The sequence below is a fragment of the Petromyzon marinus genome, chromosome 82 (genome assembly GCF_048934315.1).
Source record: "Petromyzon marinus isolate PM22_M1 ecotype Great Lakes invasive population chromosome 82, UKy_Petmar_22M1.pri1.0, whole genome shotgun sequence".
NCBI classification, from domain to species: Eukaryota; Metazoa; Chordata; class Hyperoartia; order Petromyzontiformes; family Petromyzontidae; genus Petromyzon; species Petromyzon marinus.
In genome coordinates this window covers 4,549,391-4,565,486 of record NC_133747.1, presented here as the reverse complement: position 1 = coordinate 4,565,486, position 16,096 = coordinate 4,549,391, and the positions used below count along the sequence as shown (strand labels likewise).

Sequence of the window (16,096 nt, the reverse complement as noted above, 5' to 3'; positions counted from 1 at the left end):
CGCCGCTACGCTGACTCAGCTCCGCCCCCTCTCTCTCCCCTTGCCCCTCCCACCTCGATGTAGCTCCACCCACAACCTGCTGGAGGTTGAGGCTGACTCAGCTCCGCCCCCTCCTGTGCCCCTCCCACCTCGGTGTAGCTCCACCCACAACCTGCTGGAGGTTGAGGCTGACTCAGCTCCGCCCCCTCCTGTGCCCCTCCCACCTCGGTGTAGCTCCACCCACAACCTGCTGGAGGTTGAGGCGTACGCCGCTACGCTGACTCAGCTCCGCTCCCTCCTGTGCCTGGCCCTGCGCCTCCTGGCTGCGGACGGAGGACGCGGCAGCCTTTTCGTCTCCGGCTTGGAGGGGCCACACGCCGGAGCCGACCTCGCCGGGGAGCTCATGGCCGAGTACAACACCCTGATGAAGTCGTGTTTCTACGGGAGGTGTCTCGGGTTCCAGGTGGGTGGGTGGGTGGGTGGGTGAGTGGGTGGGTGAGTGGGTGAGTGAGTGGGTGGGTGAGTGAGTGGGTGAGTGAGTGAGTGAGGGAGTGGGTGGGTGAGTGGGTGGGTGGGTGAGTGAGTGGGTGAGTGAGTGAGTGGGTGAGTGGGTGAGTGAGTGAGTCAGTCACTCACTGACAGTACAACACCCTGCTAAAGTCGTGTTTCTACGGGAGGTGTCTCGGGTTCCAGGTGGGTGGGTGGGTGAGTGACTGGGTGGGTGAGTGGGTGGGTGGGTGAGTGAGTGGGTGAGTGGGTGGGTGGGTGAGTGAGTGAGTGGGTGGGTGAGTGAGTGGGTGAGTGAGTCAGTCAGTCAGTCACTCACTGACAGTACAACACCCTGATGAAGTCGTGTTTCTACGGGAGGTGTCTCGGGTTCCAGGTGGGTGGGTGGGTGGGTGAGTGGGTGAGTGGGTGACTGGGTGGGTGAGTGAGGGAGTGGGTGAGTGAGTGAGGGAGTGGGTGAGTGAGTGGGTGACTGGGTGGGTGAGTGAGTGAGGGAGTGGGTGAGTGAGTGAGGGAGTGGGTGAGTGAGTGGGTGACTGGGTGGGTGAGTGAGTGAGGGAGTGGGTGAGTGAGTCAGTCAGTCACTCACTGACAGTACAACACCCTGATGAAGTCGTGTTTCTACGGGAGGTGTCTCGGGTTCCAGGTGGGTGGGTGGGTGGGTGGGTGAGTGGGTGGGTGAGTGGGTGGGTGAGTGAGTGGGTGAGTGGGTGGGTGGGTGAGTGGGTGAGTGAGTGAGTGAGTGGGTGAGTGAGTGAGTGAGTGGGTGAGTGAGTGGGTGAGTGAGTGAGTGGGTGAGTGGGTGAGTGAGTGAGTCAGTCACTCACTGACAGTACAACACCCTGCTAAAGTCGTGTTTCTACGGGAGGTGTCTCGGGTTCCAGGTGGGTGGGTGGGTGAGTGACTGGGTGGGTGAGTGGGTGGGTGGGTGAGTGAGTGGGTGAGTGGGTGGGTGGGTGAGTGAGTGAGTGGGTGGGTGAGTGAGTGGGTGAGTGAGTCAGTCAGTCAGTCACTCACTGACAGTACAACACCCTGATGAAGTCGTGTTTCTACGGGAGGTGTCTCGGGTTCCAGGTGGGTGGGTGGGTGGGTGAGTGAGTGAGTGGGTGAGTGGGTGGGTGGGTGGGTGGGTGGGTGAGTGGGTGGGTGAGTGAGTCAGTCACTCACTGACAGTACAACACCCTGATGAAGTCGTGTTTCTACGGGAGGTGTCTCGGGTTCCAGGTGGGTGGGTGGGTGGGTGGGTGAGTGGGTGGGTGAGTGGGTGAGTGGGTGGGTGAGTGGGTGGGTGGGTGAGTGAGTGGGTGAGTGAGTGAGGGAGTGGGTGAGTGGGTGAGTGAGTGAGTCAGTCACTCACTGACAGTACAACACCCTGATGAAGTCGTGTTTCTACGGGAGGTGTCTCGGGTTCCAGGTGGGTGGGTGGGTGGGTGGGTGAGTGGGTGGGTGAGTGGGTGAGTGGGTGGGTGAGTGGGTGGGTGGGTGAGTGAGTGGGTGGGTGAGTGGGTGAGTGAGTGAGTGGGTGAGTGGGTGTGTGGGTGAGTGGGTGGGTGAGTGGGTGAGTGAGTCAGTCACTCACTGACAGTACAACACCCTGATGAAGTCGTGTTTCTACGGGAGGTGTCTCGGGTTCCAGGTGGGTGGGTGGGTGAGTGGGTGGGTGGGTGGGTGAGTGAGTGAGTGGGTGGGTGGGTGGGTGAGTGGGTGGGTGAGTGAGTGGGTGAGTGGGTGGGTGAGTGGTTGGGTGAGTGGTTGGGTGAGTGGGTGAGTGGTTGGGTGGGTGGGTGAGTGGGTGGGTGGGTGGGTGAGTGGGTGAGTGAGTGAGTCAGTCACTCACTGACAGTACAACACCCTGATGAAGTCGTGTTTCTACGGGAGGTGTCTCGGGTTCCAGGTGGGTGGGTGGGTGAGTGGGTGGGTGGGTGGGTGAGTGGGTGGGTGGGTGGGTGAGTGGGTTAGTGGGTGGTTGGATGGTTGGGTGAGTGAGTGAGTGGGTGAGTGGGTGAGTGAGTGGATGAGTGACTGGGTGGGTGAGTGAGTGGGTGAGTGAGTGAGTGGGTGGGTGAGTGAGTGAGTGAGTGGGTGAGTGAGTGGGTGGGTGGGTGGGTGGGTGAGTGAGTGAGTGAGTGGGTGAGTGAGTGACGGAGTGGGTGGGTGGGTGAGTGGGTGAGTGAGTCAGTCACTCACTGACAGTACAACACCCTGATGAAGTCGTGTTTCTACGGGAGGTGTCTCGGGTTCCAGGTGGGTGGGTGGGTGAGTGGGTGAGTGGGTGGGTGGGTGGGTGAGTGGGTGGGTGAGTGAGTGGGTGAGTGGGTGGGTGGGTGAGTGGGTGAGTGAGTGAGTGAGTGGGTGAGTGAGTGAGTGAGTGGGTGAGTGAGTGGGTGAGTGAGTGAGTGGGTGAGTGGGTGGGTGGGTGGGTGGGTGAGTGAGTGAGTGAGTGGGTGAGTGAGTGAGTGAGTGGGTGAGTGAGTGAGTGAGTGGGTGAGTGAGTGAGTGAGTGGGTGAGTGGGTGAGTGAGTGGGTGAGTGGGTGAGTGGGTGAGTGAGTGAGTGGGTGAGTGAGTAGGTGGGTGGGTGAGTGAGTGAGTGGGTGAGTGAGTGGGTGGGTGAGTGAGTGAGTCAGTCACTCACTGACAGTACAACACCCTGATGAAGTCGTGTTTCTACGGGAGGTGTCTCGGGTTCCAGGTGGGTGGGTGGGTGGGTGAGTGGGTGGGTGGGTGAGTGGGTGGGTGGGTGGGTGAGTGGGTGGGTGGGTGAGTGAGTGAGTGGGTGAGTGAGTGGGTGGGTGAGTGAGTGGGTGAGTGACTGGGTGGGTGAGTGAGTGGGTGAGTGAGTGAGTGGGTGAGTGGGTGGGTGAGTGAGTGGGTGGGTGAGTGAGTGGGTGGGTGAGTGAGTGAGGGAGTGGGTGGGTGAGTGGGTGGGTGAGTGGGTGGGTGAGTGGGTGGGTGAGTGAGTGAGGGAGTGGGTGAGTGAGTCAGTCAGTCACTCACTGACAGTACAACACCCTGATGAAGTCGTGTTTCTACGGGAGGTGTCTCGGGTTCCAGGTGGGTGGGTGGGTGAGTGGGTGGGTGAGTGGGTGAGTGAGTGAGTGGGTGGGTGGGTGGGTGAGTGAGTGAGTGGGTGAGTGGGTGAGTGAGTGAGTGGGTGAGTGAGTGAGTGAGTGGGTGAGTGAGTGAGTGAGTGGGTGAGTGGGTGAGTGAGTGAGTGGGTGGGTGGGTGGGTGAGTGAGTGAGTGAGTGGGTGAGTGAGTGAGTGAGTGGGTGAGTGAGTGAGTGAGTGGGTGAGTGAGTGAGTGAGTGGGTGAGTGAGTGAGTGAGTGGGTGAGTGAGTGAGTGAGTGGGTGAGTGGGTGAGTGAGTGGGTGAGTGGGTGAGTGGGTGAGTGGGTGAGTGAGTGAGTGGGTGAGTGAGTGAGTGAGTGGGTGAGTGAGTGAGTCAGTCACTCACTGACAGTACAACACCCTGATGAAGTCGTGTTTCTACGGGAGGTGTCTCGGGTTCCAGGTGGGTGGGTGGGTGGGTGAGTGGGTGGGTGGGTGAGTGGGTGGGTGGGTGGGTGAGTGGGTGGGTGGGTGAGTGAGTGAGTGGGTGAGTGAGTGGGTGGGTGAGTGAGTGGGTGAGTGACTGGGTGGGTGAGTGAGTGGGTGAGTGAGTGAGTGGGTGAGTGGGTGGGTGAGTGAGTGGGTGGGTGAGTGAGTGAGTGGGTGGGTGACTGGGTGAGTGAGTGAGTGGGTGGGTAGGTGGGTGAGTGAGTGGGTGGGTAGGTGGGTGAGTGAGTGGGTGGGTGAGTGAGTGGGTGAGTGGGTGGGTGAGTGAGTGAGTGGGTGAGTGGGTGAGTGAGTGAGTCAGTCACTCACTGACAGTACAACACCCTGATGAAGTCGTGTTTCTACGGGAGGTGTCTCGGGTTCCAGGTGGGTGGGTGGGTGGGTGAGTGGGTGAGTGGGTGAGTGGGTGGGTGGGTGGGTGGGTGAGTGGGTGGGTGGGTGGGTGAGTGAGTGGGTGGGTGGGTGAGTGGGTGAGTGGGTGAGTGAGTGGGTGGGTGAGTGGGTGAGTGGGTGAGTGAGTGAGTGAGTGGGTGGGTGAGTGGGTGAGTGAGTGGGTGGGTGAGTGAGTGAGGGAGTGGGTGGGTGAGTGGGTGGGTGGGTGGGTGAGTGAGTGGGTGGGTGGGTGGGTGGGTGAGTGAGTGAGTGAGTGGGTGAGTGGGTGAGTGAGTGGGTGAGTGGGTGGGTGGGTGGGTGAGTGAGTGAGTGACTGGGTGGGTGGGTGAGTGAGTGAGTGACTGGGTGGGTGAGTGAGTGGGTGAGTGAGTCAGTCAGTCAGTCACTCACTGACAGTACAACACCCTGATGAAGTCGTGTTTCTACGGGAGGTGTCTCGGGTTCCAGGTGGGTGGGTGGGTGGGTGAGTGGGTGTGTGGGTGAGTGGGTGGGTGAGTGGGTGAGTGGGTGAGTGAGTGGGTGAGTGAGTGGGTGGGTGGGTGGGTGAGTGAGTGGGTGGGTGGGTGGGTGAGTGGGTGGGTGGGTGAGTGGGTGGGTGAGTGGGTGGGTGAGTGGGTGAGTGAGTGGGTGGGTGGGTGAGTGAGTGAGGGAGTGGGTGGGTGAGTGGGTGTGTGGGTGAGTGAGTGAGGGAGTGGGTGGGTGAGTGGGTGTGTGGGTGAGTGAGTGGGTGGGTGGGTGAGTGGGTGGGTGGGTGGGTGAGTGGGTGGGTGAGTGGGTGGGTGAGTGGGTGAGTGAGTGGGTGGGTGGGTGGGTGGGTGAGTGAGTGGGTGGGTGGGTGAGTGAGTGAGTGAGGGAGTGGGTGGGTGAGGGAGTGGGTGGGTGAGTGGGTGTGTGGGTGAGTGAGTGGGTGGGTGGGTGGGTGAGTGAGTGGGTGGGTGGGTGGGTGAGTGAGTGAGTGGGTGGGTGAGTGGGTGAGTGAGTGAGGGAGTGGGTGGGTGAGTGGGTGTGTGGGTGAGTGGGTGAGTGGGTGGGTGGGTGGGTGAGTGGGTGAGTGAGTGAGTGAGTGAGTGGGTGAGTGGGTGAGTGAGTGGTTGGGTGAGTGAGTGGGTGGGTGAGTGGGTGGGTGGGTGGGTGAGTGAGTGAGTGGGTGAGTGGGTGAGTGAGTGGGTGAGTGGGTGGGTGAGTGAGTGAGGGAGTGAGTGAGTGGGTGAGTGAGTGAGTGGGTGAGTGAGTGAGTGAGTGGGTGAGTGAGTGAGTGGGTGAGTGGGTGGGTGAGTGAGTGAGTGGGTGAGTGAGTGAGTGACTGGGTGGGTGGGTGAGTGAGTGAGTGACTGGGTGGGTGAGTGAGTGGGTGAGTGAGTCAGTCAGTCAGTCACTCACTGACAGTACAACACCCTGATGAAGTCGTGTTTCTACGGGAGGTGTCTCGGGTTCCAGGTGGGTGGGTGGGTGGGTGAGTGGGTGGGTGGGTGGGTGGGTGGGTGAGTGGGTGGGTGAGTGGGTGGGTGAGTGGGTGAGTGAGTGAGTGGGTGGGTGGGTGGGTGAGTGAGTGAGGGAGTGGGTGGGTGAGTGGGTGTGTGGGTGAGTGAGTGAGTGAGGGAGTGGGTGGGTGAGTGGGTGTGTGAGTGGGTGGGTGGGTGGGTGAGTGAGTGGGTGGGTGGGTGGGTGAGTGGGTGAGTGGGTGAGTGAGTGAGTGGGTGGGTGAGTGGGTGAGTGAGTGAGGGAGTGGGTGGGTGAGTGGGTGTGTGGGTGAGTGGGTGGGTGGGTGGGTGAGTGGGTGGGTGGGTGAGTGGGTGGGTGGGTGAGTGGGTGGGTGGGTGAGTGGGTGGGTGGGTGAGTGGGTGAGTGAGTGGGTGAGTGAGTGAGTCAGTCAGTCACTCACTGACAGTACAACACCCTGATGAAGTCGTGTTTCTACGGGAGGTGTCTCGGGTTCCAGGTGGGTGGGTGGGTGGGTGAGTGAGTGGGTGAGTGGGTGGGTGGGTGAGTGGGTGGGTGAGTGGGTGAGTGAGTGAGGGAGTGGGTGGGTGAGTGGGTGGGTGGGTGAGTGAGTGGGTGGGTGGGTGAGTGGGTGGGTGGGTGAGTGAGTGGGTGGGTGAGTGGGTGAGTGAGTGGGTGGGTGGGTGGGTGAGTGGGTGGGTGAGTGAGTGAGTAGGGTAAGTGGGTGGGTGAGTGAGTGACTGGGTGGGTGAGTGAGTGGATGAGTGAGTGAGTGGGTGGGTGGATGAGTGGGTGGGTGGGTGGGTGAGTGGGTGGGTGGGTTGGTGAGTGAGTGGGTGGGTGAGTGAGTGAGTGAGTGGGTGAGTGAGTGGGTGGGTGAGTGGGTGGGTGAGTGGGTGGGTGGGTGAGTGGGTGGGTGGGTGGGTGAGTGGGTGAGTGGGTGGGTGGGTGAGTGAGTGAGTGAGTGGGTGGGTGAGTGGGTGAGTGGGTGAGTGGGTGGGTGAGTGGGTGAGTGGGTGGGTGGGTGAGTGAGTCAGTGGGTGGGTGAGTGAGTCAGTGGGTGAGTGAGTGGGTGGGTGAGTGGGTGGGTGAGTGGGTGAGTGAGTGGGTGGGTGGGTGAGTGACTGGGTGAGTGACTGGGTGAGTGACTGGGTGAGTGACTGGGTGAGTGACTGGGTGAGTGACTGGGTGAGTGACTGGGTGAGTGACTGGGTGAGTGACTGGGTGGGTGACTGGGTGAGTGACTGGGTGGGTGAGTGGGTGAGTGGGTGACTGGGTGAGTGAGTGGGTGAGTGAGTCATTAACCCCACCTCCCCCGTGTGTCTGACTCCCCGTGTCTGCGTAGTTCACTCCGACAATCCGCCCCTTCCTGCACACCCTGGCTATAGGCATGGTCTCGTTCGCCCAGAGCTACGGCAAACACTCCTCAGCCCTGGGTGAGTCTCTCAGCCACACAGTCACTCACTCAGTCACTCACTCAGTCAGCCACTCAGTCACTCAGTCACTCACTCAGCCACTCGCTCACTCACTCAGTCAGCCACTCAGCCACTCACTCAGTCACTCACTCACTCACTCAGTCACTCAGCCACTCACTCACTCAGTCACTCAGTCAGCCACTCAGCCACTCACTCACTCAGTCAGCCACTCACTCAGCCACTCACTCACTCAGCCACTCACTCACACATAGGCATGGTCTCGTTCGCCCAGAGCTACGGCAAACACTCCTCAGCCCTGGGTGAGTCTCTCAGTCAATCACTCACTCAGTCACTCACTCAGACACTCACTCACTCAGTCACTCAGTCAGACACTCACTCAGCCACTCAGTCAGTCACTCACTCAGTCACTCACTCAGCCACTCACTCAGACACTCACTCAGCCACTCACTCAGTCACTCACTCAGTCACTCACTCACTCAGCCACTCAGTCACTCACTCAGCCACTCATACACTCAATCACTCAGCCACTCACTCAGTCACTCACTCAGCCACTCACTCAGTCACTCAGCCACTCACTCAGTCACTCACTCAGCCACTCACTCACTCAGTCACTCACTCAGCCACTCACTCACTCAGCCACTCACTCACTCAGCCACTCACTCACTCACTCAGCCACTCACTCAGACACTCAGCCATTGATGATAATGAGTGTGATGATCATGACGACGATGATGATTGTGACTACTATTATAATGATTGTAACGATGATTGTGATGATGATTGTAACGATGATTGTAACGATGATTGTGACGACGATGATTGTGATGATTATGACGATGACTGTGACAATGATTGTAACGATGATTGTGACGATGATTGTGATGATGATTGTAACGATACTTGTGACGACGATTGTGATGACGATTGTGACGATGATTGTGACGATGACTGTGACGACGATTGTGACGACGATTGTGACGATGATTGTGACGATGATTGTGACGATGACTGTGACGACGATTGTTACGATGATTGTGACGACGATTGTGACGACGATTGTGACGATGACTGTGACGATGACTGTGACGATGACTGTGACGACGATTGTGACGATGGTTATGACGACGATTACGATGATTGTGACGATGATGATTGTGACGATGATCTCCCCAGGTGCCGCCGCTTCCTCTCTGCTCACGAGTGGACGCTTTGCCGTGGACCCGGAGCTCCGAGGGAGCGAATTTGAGAGGGTCGCTCACAACCTGGACATTAACTTCTGGAAGAGTTTCTGGAACATGACAGAGACTCAGCTCCTAGCTGTGAGTCTCTCTGTGTGTGTCTCTGTGTCTCTGTGTGTGTCTCTGTGTGTCTGTGTGTGTCTCTGTGTCTCTGTGTCGCTCACAACCTGGACATTAACTTCTGGAAGAGTTTCTGGAACATGACAGAGACTCAGCTCCTAGCTGTGAGTCTCTCTGTGTGTCTGTGTGTGTCTCTGTGTGTGTCTCTGTGTGTCTGTGTGTGTCTCTGTGTCTCTGGGTCGCTCACAACCTGGACATTAACTTCTGGAAGAGTTTCTGGAACATGACAGAGACTCAGCTCCTAGCTGTGAGTCTCTCTGTGTGTCTGTGTGTGTCTCTGTGTGTGTCTCTGTGTGTCTGTGTGTGTCTCTGTGTCTCTGGGTCGCTCACAACCTGGACATTAACTTCTGGAAGAGTTTCTGGAACATGACAGAGACTCAGCTCCTAGCTGTGAGTCTCTCTGTGTGTGTCTGTGTGTCTCTGTGTGTGTCTCTGTGTGTGTCTGTGTGTCTCTGTGTGTCTCTGTGAGTTTCTGTGTGTCTCTGTGAGTCTCTGTGTGTGTCTGTGTGTGTCTCTGTGTGTGTCTGTGTGTCTCTGTCTGTGTGTGTGTGTCTCTGTGTGTCTCTCTGTGTGTCTCTGTGTGTGTCTCTGTGTCTCTGTGTGTCTGTGTGTGTCTCTGTGTCTCTGTGTCGCTCACAACCTGGACATTAACTTCTGGAAGAGTTTCTGGAACATGACAGAGACTCAGCTCCTAGCTGTGAGTCTCACACACACAGACACAGCCTGTCTCTGTGTGTCTGTGTGTGTGTCTCTGTGTCTCTGTGTGTCTCTCTGTGTCTCTCTGTGTCTCTGTGTCGCTCACAACCTGGACATTAACTTCTGGAAGAGTTTCTGGAACATGACAGAGACTCAGCTCCTAGCTGTGAGTCTCTCTGTGTGTGTCTCTGTGTGTCTCTGTGTGTCTCTGTGTGTCTCTGTGTGTCTGTGTGAGTCTGTGTGAGTCTGTGTCTGTGTGAGTCTCTGTGTGTGTCTGTGTGTCTGTGTGTCTCTGTGTGTCTGTGTGTGTCTCTGTGTCTCTGTGTCGCTCACAACCTGGACATTAACTTCTGGAAGAGTTTCTGGAACATGACAGAGACTCAGCTCCTAGCTGTGAGTCTCACACACACAGACACAGCCTGTCTCTGTGTGTCTGTGTGTGTGTCTCTGTGTGTCTCTGTGTGTCTGTGTCTCTCTGTGTCTCTGTGTCTCTGTGTCGCTCACAACCTGGACATTAACTTCTGGAAGAGTTTCTGGAACATGACAGAGACTCAGCTCCTAGCTGTGAGTCTCTCTGTGTGTGTCTGTGTGTCTCTGTGTGTGTCTCTGTGTGTGTCTGTGTGTCTCTGTGTGTCTCTGTGAGTTTCTGTGTGTCTCTGTGAGTCTCTGTGTGTGTCTGTGTGTGTCTCTGTGTGTGTCTGTGTGTCTCTGTCTGTGTGTGTGTGTCTCTGTGTGTCTCTCTGTGTGTCTCTGTGTGTGTCTCTGTGTCTCTGTGTGTCTGTGTGTGTCTCTGTGTCTCTGTGTCGCTCACAACCTGGACATTAACTTCTGGAAGAGTTTCTGGAACATGACAGAGACTCAGCTCCTAGCTGTGAGTCTCACACACACAGACACAGCCTGTCTCTGTGTGTCTGTGTGTGTGTCTCTGTGTCTCTGTGTGTCTCTCTGTGTCTCTCTGTGTCTCTGTGTCGCTCACAACCTGGACATTAACTTCTGGAAGAGTTTCTGGAACATGACAGAGACTCAGCTCCTAGCTGTGAGTCTCTCTGTGTGTGTCTCTGTGTGTCTCTGTGTGTCTCTGTGTGTCTCTGTGTGTCTGTGTGAGTCTGTGTGAGTCTGTGTCTGTGTGAGTCTCTGTGTGTGTCTGTGTGTCTGTGTGTCTCTGTGTGTCTGTGTGTGTCTCTGTGTCTCTGTGTCGCTCACAACCTGGACATTAACTTCTGGAAGAGTTTCTGGAACATGACAGAGACTCAGCTCCTAGCTGTGAGTCTCACACACACAGACACAGCCTGTCTCTGTGTGTCTGTGTGTGTGTCTCTGTGTGTCTCTGTGTGTCTGTGTCTCTCTGTGTCTCTGTGTCTCTGTGTCGCTCACAACCTGGACATTAACTTCTGGAAGAGTTTCTGGAACATGACAGAGACTCAGCTCCTAGCTGTGAGTCTCTCTGTGTGTGTCTGTGTGTCTCTGTGTGTGTCTCTGTGTGTGTCTGTGTGTCTCTGTGTGTCTCTGTGAGTTTCTGTGTGTCTCTGTGAGTCTCTGTGTGTGTCTGTGTGTGTCTCTGTGTGTGTCTGTGTGTCTCTGTCTGTGTGTGTGTGTCTCTGTGTGTCTCTCTGTGTGTCTCTGTGTGTGTCTCTGTGTCTCTGTGTGTCTGTGTGTGTCTCTGTGTCTCTGTGTCGCTCACAACCTGGACATTAACTTCTGGAAGAGTTTCTGGAACATGACAGAGACTCAGCTCCTAGCTGTGAGTCTCACACACACAGACACAGCCTGTCTCTGTGTGTCTGTGTGTGTGTCTCTGTGTCTCTGTGTGTCTCTCTGTGTCTCTCTGTGTCTCTGTGTCGCTCACAACCTGGACATTAACTTCTGGAAGAGTTTCTGGAACATGACAGAGACTCAGCTCCTAGCTGTGAGTCTCTCTGTGTGTGTCTCTGTGTCTCTGTGTGTCTCTGTGTGTCTGTGTCTCTCTCTGTGTGTCTCTGTGTGTGTCTCTGTGTCTCTGTGTGTGTCTGTGTCTCTGTGTCTGTGTGTGTCTCTGTGTGTGTCTCGCTGTGTCTCTGTGTCTCTATGTCGCTCACAACCTGGACATTAACTTCTGGAAGAGTTTCTGGAACATGACAGAGACTCAGCTCCTAGCTGTGAGTCTCTCTGTGTGTGTCTGTGTGTCTCTGTGTGTGTCTCTGTGTGTGTCTGTGTGTCTCTGTGTGTCTCTGTGAGTTTCTGTGTGTCTCTGTGAGTCTCTGTGTGTGTCTGTGTGTGTCTCTGTGTGTGTCTGTGTGTCTCTGTCTGTGTGTGTGTGTCTCTGTGTGTCTCTCTGTGTGTCTCTGTGTGTGTCTCTGTGTCTCTGTGTGTCTGTGTGTGTCTCTGTGTCTCTGTGTCGCTCACAACCTGGACATTAACTTCTGGAAGAGTTTCTGGAACATGACAGAGACTCAGCTCCTAGCTGTGAGTCTCACACACACAGACACAGCCTGTCTCTGTGTGTCTGTGTGTGTGTCTCTGTGTCTCTGTGTGTCTCTCTGTGTCTCTCTGTGTCTCTGTGTCGCTCACAACCTGGACATTAACTTCTGGAAGAGTTTCTGGAACATGACAGAGACTCAGCTCCTAGCTGTGAGTCTCTCTGTGTGTCTGTGTGTGTCTCTGTGTGTCTCTGTGTGTCTGTGTCTCTCTGTGTGTCTGTGTGTGTCTCTGTGTCTCTATGTCGCTCACAACCTGGACATTAACTTCTGGAAGAGTTTCTGGAACATGACAGAGACTCAGCTCCTAGCTGTGAGTCTCTCTGTGTGTCTGTGTGTGTCTCTGTGTGTCTGTGTGTGTGTCTGTGTGTCTCTGTGTGTATCTGTGTCTCTCTGTGTCTCTGTGTCGCTCACAACCTGGACATTAACTTCTGGAAGAGTTTCTGGAACATGACAGAGACTCAGCTCCTAGCTGTGAGTCTCTCTGTGTGTGTCTCTGTGTCTCTGTGTGTCTCTGTGTGTCTCTGTGTGTCTGTGTCTCTCTCTGTGTGTCTCTGTGTGTGTCTCTGTGTCTCTGTGTGTGTCTGTGTCTCTGTGTCTGTGTGTGTCTCTGTGTGTGTCTCGCTGTGTCTCTGTGTCTCTATGTCGCTCACAACCTGGACATTAACTTCTGGAAGAGTTTCTGGAACATGACAGAGACTCAGCTCCTAGCTGTGAGTCTCTCTGTGTGTGTCTCTGTGTGTCTGTGTGTGTCTCTGTGTGTCTGTGTGTGTCTCTGTGTCTCTGTGTCGCTCACAACCTGGACATTAACTTCTGGAAGAGTTTCTGGAACATGACAGAGACTCAGCTCCTAGCTGTGAGTCTCTCTGTGTGTCTGTGTGTGTCTCTGTGTGTCTGTATGTCTCTGTGTGTGTCTGTGTGTCTCTGTGTGTGTGTCTGTGTCTCTGTGTCGCTCACAACCTGGACATTAACTTCTGGAAGAGTTTCTGGAACATGACAGAGACTCAGCTCCTAGCTGTGAGTCTCTCTGTGTGTCTGTGTGTGTCTCTGTGTGTCTGTATGTCTCTGTGTGTGTCTGTGTGTCTCTGTGTGTGTGTCTGTGTGTCTCTGTGTGTGTCTCTGTGTCTCTGTGTCGCTCACAACCTGGACATTAACTTCTGGAAGAGTTTCTGGAACATGACAGAGACTCAGCTCCTAGCTGTGAGTCTCTCTGTGTGTCTGTGTGTGTCTCTGTGTGTCTGTGTGTCTCTGTGTGTCTGTGTGTGTCTGTGTCTCTGTGTCTGTGTGTGTGTCTGTGTGTCTCTGTGTGTGTCTCTGTGTGTCTGTGTGTGTCTCTGTGTCTCTGTGTCGCTCACAACCTGGACATTAACTTCTGGAAGAGTTTCTGGAACATGACAGAGACTCAGCTCCTAGCTGTGAGTCTCACACACACAGACACAGCCTGTCTCTGTGTGTCTGTGTGTGTGTCTCTGTGTCTCTGTGTCTCTGTGTCTGGAAGAGTTTCTGGAACATGACAGAGACTCAGCTCCTAGCTGTGAGTCTCTCTGTGTGTCTGTGTCTCTCTGTGTGTCTCTGTGTGTCTCTGTGTGTCTGTGTGTGTGTCTCTGTGTGTCTCTGTGTCTCTGTGTGTCTGTGTCTCTGTGTCTGTGTGTGTCTCTGTGTATGTCTGTGTGTGTCTCGCTGTGTCTCTGTGTCTCTATGTCGCTCACAACCTGGACATTAACTTCTGGAAGAGTTTCTGGAACATGACAGAGACTCAGCTCCTAGCTGTGAGTCTCTCTGTGTGTCTGTGTGTGTCTCTGTGTGTCTGTGTCTCTCTCTGTGTGTCTCTGTGTCTCTGTGTGTGTCTCTGTGTGTCTGTGTGTGTCTCTGTGTCTCTGTGTGTGTCTCTGTGTGTCTGTGTGTGTCTCTGTGTCTCTGTGTCGCTCACAACCTGGACATTAACTTCTGGAAGAGTTTCTGGAACATGACAGAGACTCAGCTCCTAGCTGTGAGTCTCTCTGTGTGTGTCTCTGTGTCTCTGTGTGTGTCTCTGTGTGTCTCTGTGTGTCTGTGTCTCTCTCTGTGTGTCTCTGTGTGTGTCTCTGTGTCTCTGTGTGTGTCTGTGTGTCTATGTCTCTGTGTGTGTCTCTGTGTGTCTCTGTGTGTCTCTGTGTGTCTGTGTGTGTGTCTGTGTCTCTGTGTGTCTGTGTCTGTGTGTGTCTCTGTGTATGTCTGTGTGTGTCTCGCTGTGTCTCTGTGTCTCTATGTCGCTCACAACCTGGACATTAACTTCTGGAAGAGTTTCTGGAACATGACAGAGACTCAGCTCCTAGCTGTGAGTCTCTCTGTGTGTCTGTGTGTGTCTCTGTGTCTCTGTGTGTCTCTGTGTCTCTGTGTGTGTCTCTGTGTGTCTGTGTTTCTCTCTGTGTGTCTCTGTGTGTGTCTGTGTGTCTCTGTGTGTGTCTCTGTGTGTCTGTGTGTGTCTCTGTGTCTCTGTGTCGCTCACAACCTGGACATTAACTTCTGGAAGAGTTTCTGGAACATGACAGAGACTCAGCTCCTAGCTGTGAGTCTCTCTGTGTCTGTGTGTGTGTCTGTGTGTCTCTGTGTGTCTCTGTGTGTCTCTGTGTGTCTCTGTGTGTCTCTGTGAGTTTCTGTGTGTCTCTGTGAGTCTCTGTGTGTGTCTGTGTGTGTCTCTGTGTGTGTCTGTGTGTCTCTGTCTGTGTGTGTGTGTCTCTGTGTGTCTCTCTGTGTGTCTCTGTGTTTCTCTGTGTGTCTCTGTGTGTCTCTCTGTGTCTCTCTGTGTCTCTCTGTGTCTCTGTGTCGCTCACAACCTGGACATTAACTTCTGGAAGAGTTTCTGGAACATGACAGAGACTCAGCTCCTAGCTGTGAGTCTCTCTGTGTGTGTCTCTGTGTCTCTGTGTCTCTGTGTGTCTCTGTGTGTCTATGTCTCTCTGTGTCTCTGTGTGTCTCTGTGTCTCTGTGTCTCTGTGTGTCTGTGTCTCTGTGTGTGTCTGTGTGTCTCTGTGTGTGTCTCTGTGTGTCTGTGTGTGTCTCTGTGTCTCTGTGTCGCTCACAACCTGGACATTAACTTCTGGAAGAGTTTCTGGAACATGACAGAGACTCAGCTCCTAGCTGTGAGTCTCTCTGTGTGTCTGTGTGTGTCTCTGTGTCTCTGTGTGTGTCTCTGTGTGTCTGTGTCTCTCTCTGTGTGTCTCTGTGTGTGTCTCTGTGTCTCTGTGTGTGTCTGTGTGTCTGTGTCTCTGTGTGTGTCTCTGTGTGTCTCTGTGTGTCTCTGTGTGTCTGTGTCTCTCTGTGTCTCTGTGTGTCTCTGTGTCTCTGTGTGTCTGTGTCTCTGTGTCTGTGTGTGTCTCTGTGTAGGTCTGTGTGTGTCTCGCTGTGTCTCTGTGTCTCTATGTCGCTCACAACCTGGACATTAACTTCTGGAAGAGTTTCTGGAACATGACAGAGACTCAGCTCCTAGCTGTGAGTCTCACACACAGACACACACAGACACAGCCTGTCTCTGTGTCTCTCTGTGTGTCTCTCTGTGTGTGTCTCTGTGTGTCTCTGTGTGTGTCTCTGTGTGTCTCTGTGTGTCTCTGTCTGTGTGTGTGTGTCTCTGTGTCTCTGTATCTCTGTGTCTTTGTGTGTCTCTATGTGTCTCTCTGTGTCTATCTGTGTGTCTCTGTCTCCATCTCCCCCCGTGTCTCTCTCTCCCCGTGTCTCTCTCCCCGTGTCTCTCTCCCCGTGTCTCTCTCACCCCGTGTCTCTCTCTCCCCGTGTCTCTCTCTCCCCGTGCCTCTCTCTCCCCGTGTCTCTCTCTCCCCGTGTCTCTCTCCCCGTGTCTCTCTCTCTCCCCGTGTCTCTCTCTCCCCGTGTCTCTCTCACCCCGTGTCTCTCTCTCCCCGTGTCTCTCTCTCCCCGTGCCTCTCTCTCCCCGTGTCTCTCTCTCCCCGTGTCTCTCTCCCCGTGTCTCTCTCTCTCCCCGTGTCTCTCTCTCCCCGTGTCTCTCTCTCCCCGTGTCTCTCTCTCTCTCTCTCCCCGTGTCTCTCTCCCCGTGTCTCTCTCACCGTGTCTCTCTCACCGTGTCTCTCTCTCTCCCCGTGTCTCTCCGTGTCTCTCTCCCCGTGTCTCTCTCTCTCCCCGTCTCTCTCTCCCCGTGTCTCTCTCTCTCCCCGTGTCTCTCTCTCCCCCCGTGTCTCTCTCTCTCCCCGTGTCTCTCTCTCTCCCCGTGTCTCTCTCCCCCGTGTCTCTCTCTCTCCCCGTGTCTCTCTCTCCCCCCGTGTCTCTCT

The 16,096-nt window shown here is 55.2% G+C and overlaps 1 protein-coding gene across 1 annotated transcript in view; it reads left to right on the top strand.

The window, feature by feature from the left end:
* LIPE (lipase E, hormone sensitive type) overlaps positions 1 to 16,096 on the top strand; it is a 112,045-nt gene that overhangs the window by 14,903 nt on the left and 81,046 nt on the right. Inside the window, exons 3-7 of the mRNA XM_076057480.1 lie at positions 214 to 442; positions 7,219 to 7,329; positions 7,581 to 7,587; positions 8,483 to 8,748; positions 15,192 to 15,287. Coding sequence (XP_075913595.1) covers positions 214 to 442; positions 7,219 to 7,329; positions 7,581 to 7,587; positions 8,483 to 8,748; positions 15,192 to 15,287 — 709 coding nt within the window. The remainder of the gene's footprint in view (positions 1 to 213; positions 443 to 7,218; positions 7,330 to 7,580; positions 7,588 to 8,482; positions 8,749 to 15,191; positions 15,288 to 16,096) is intronic.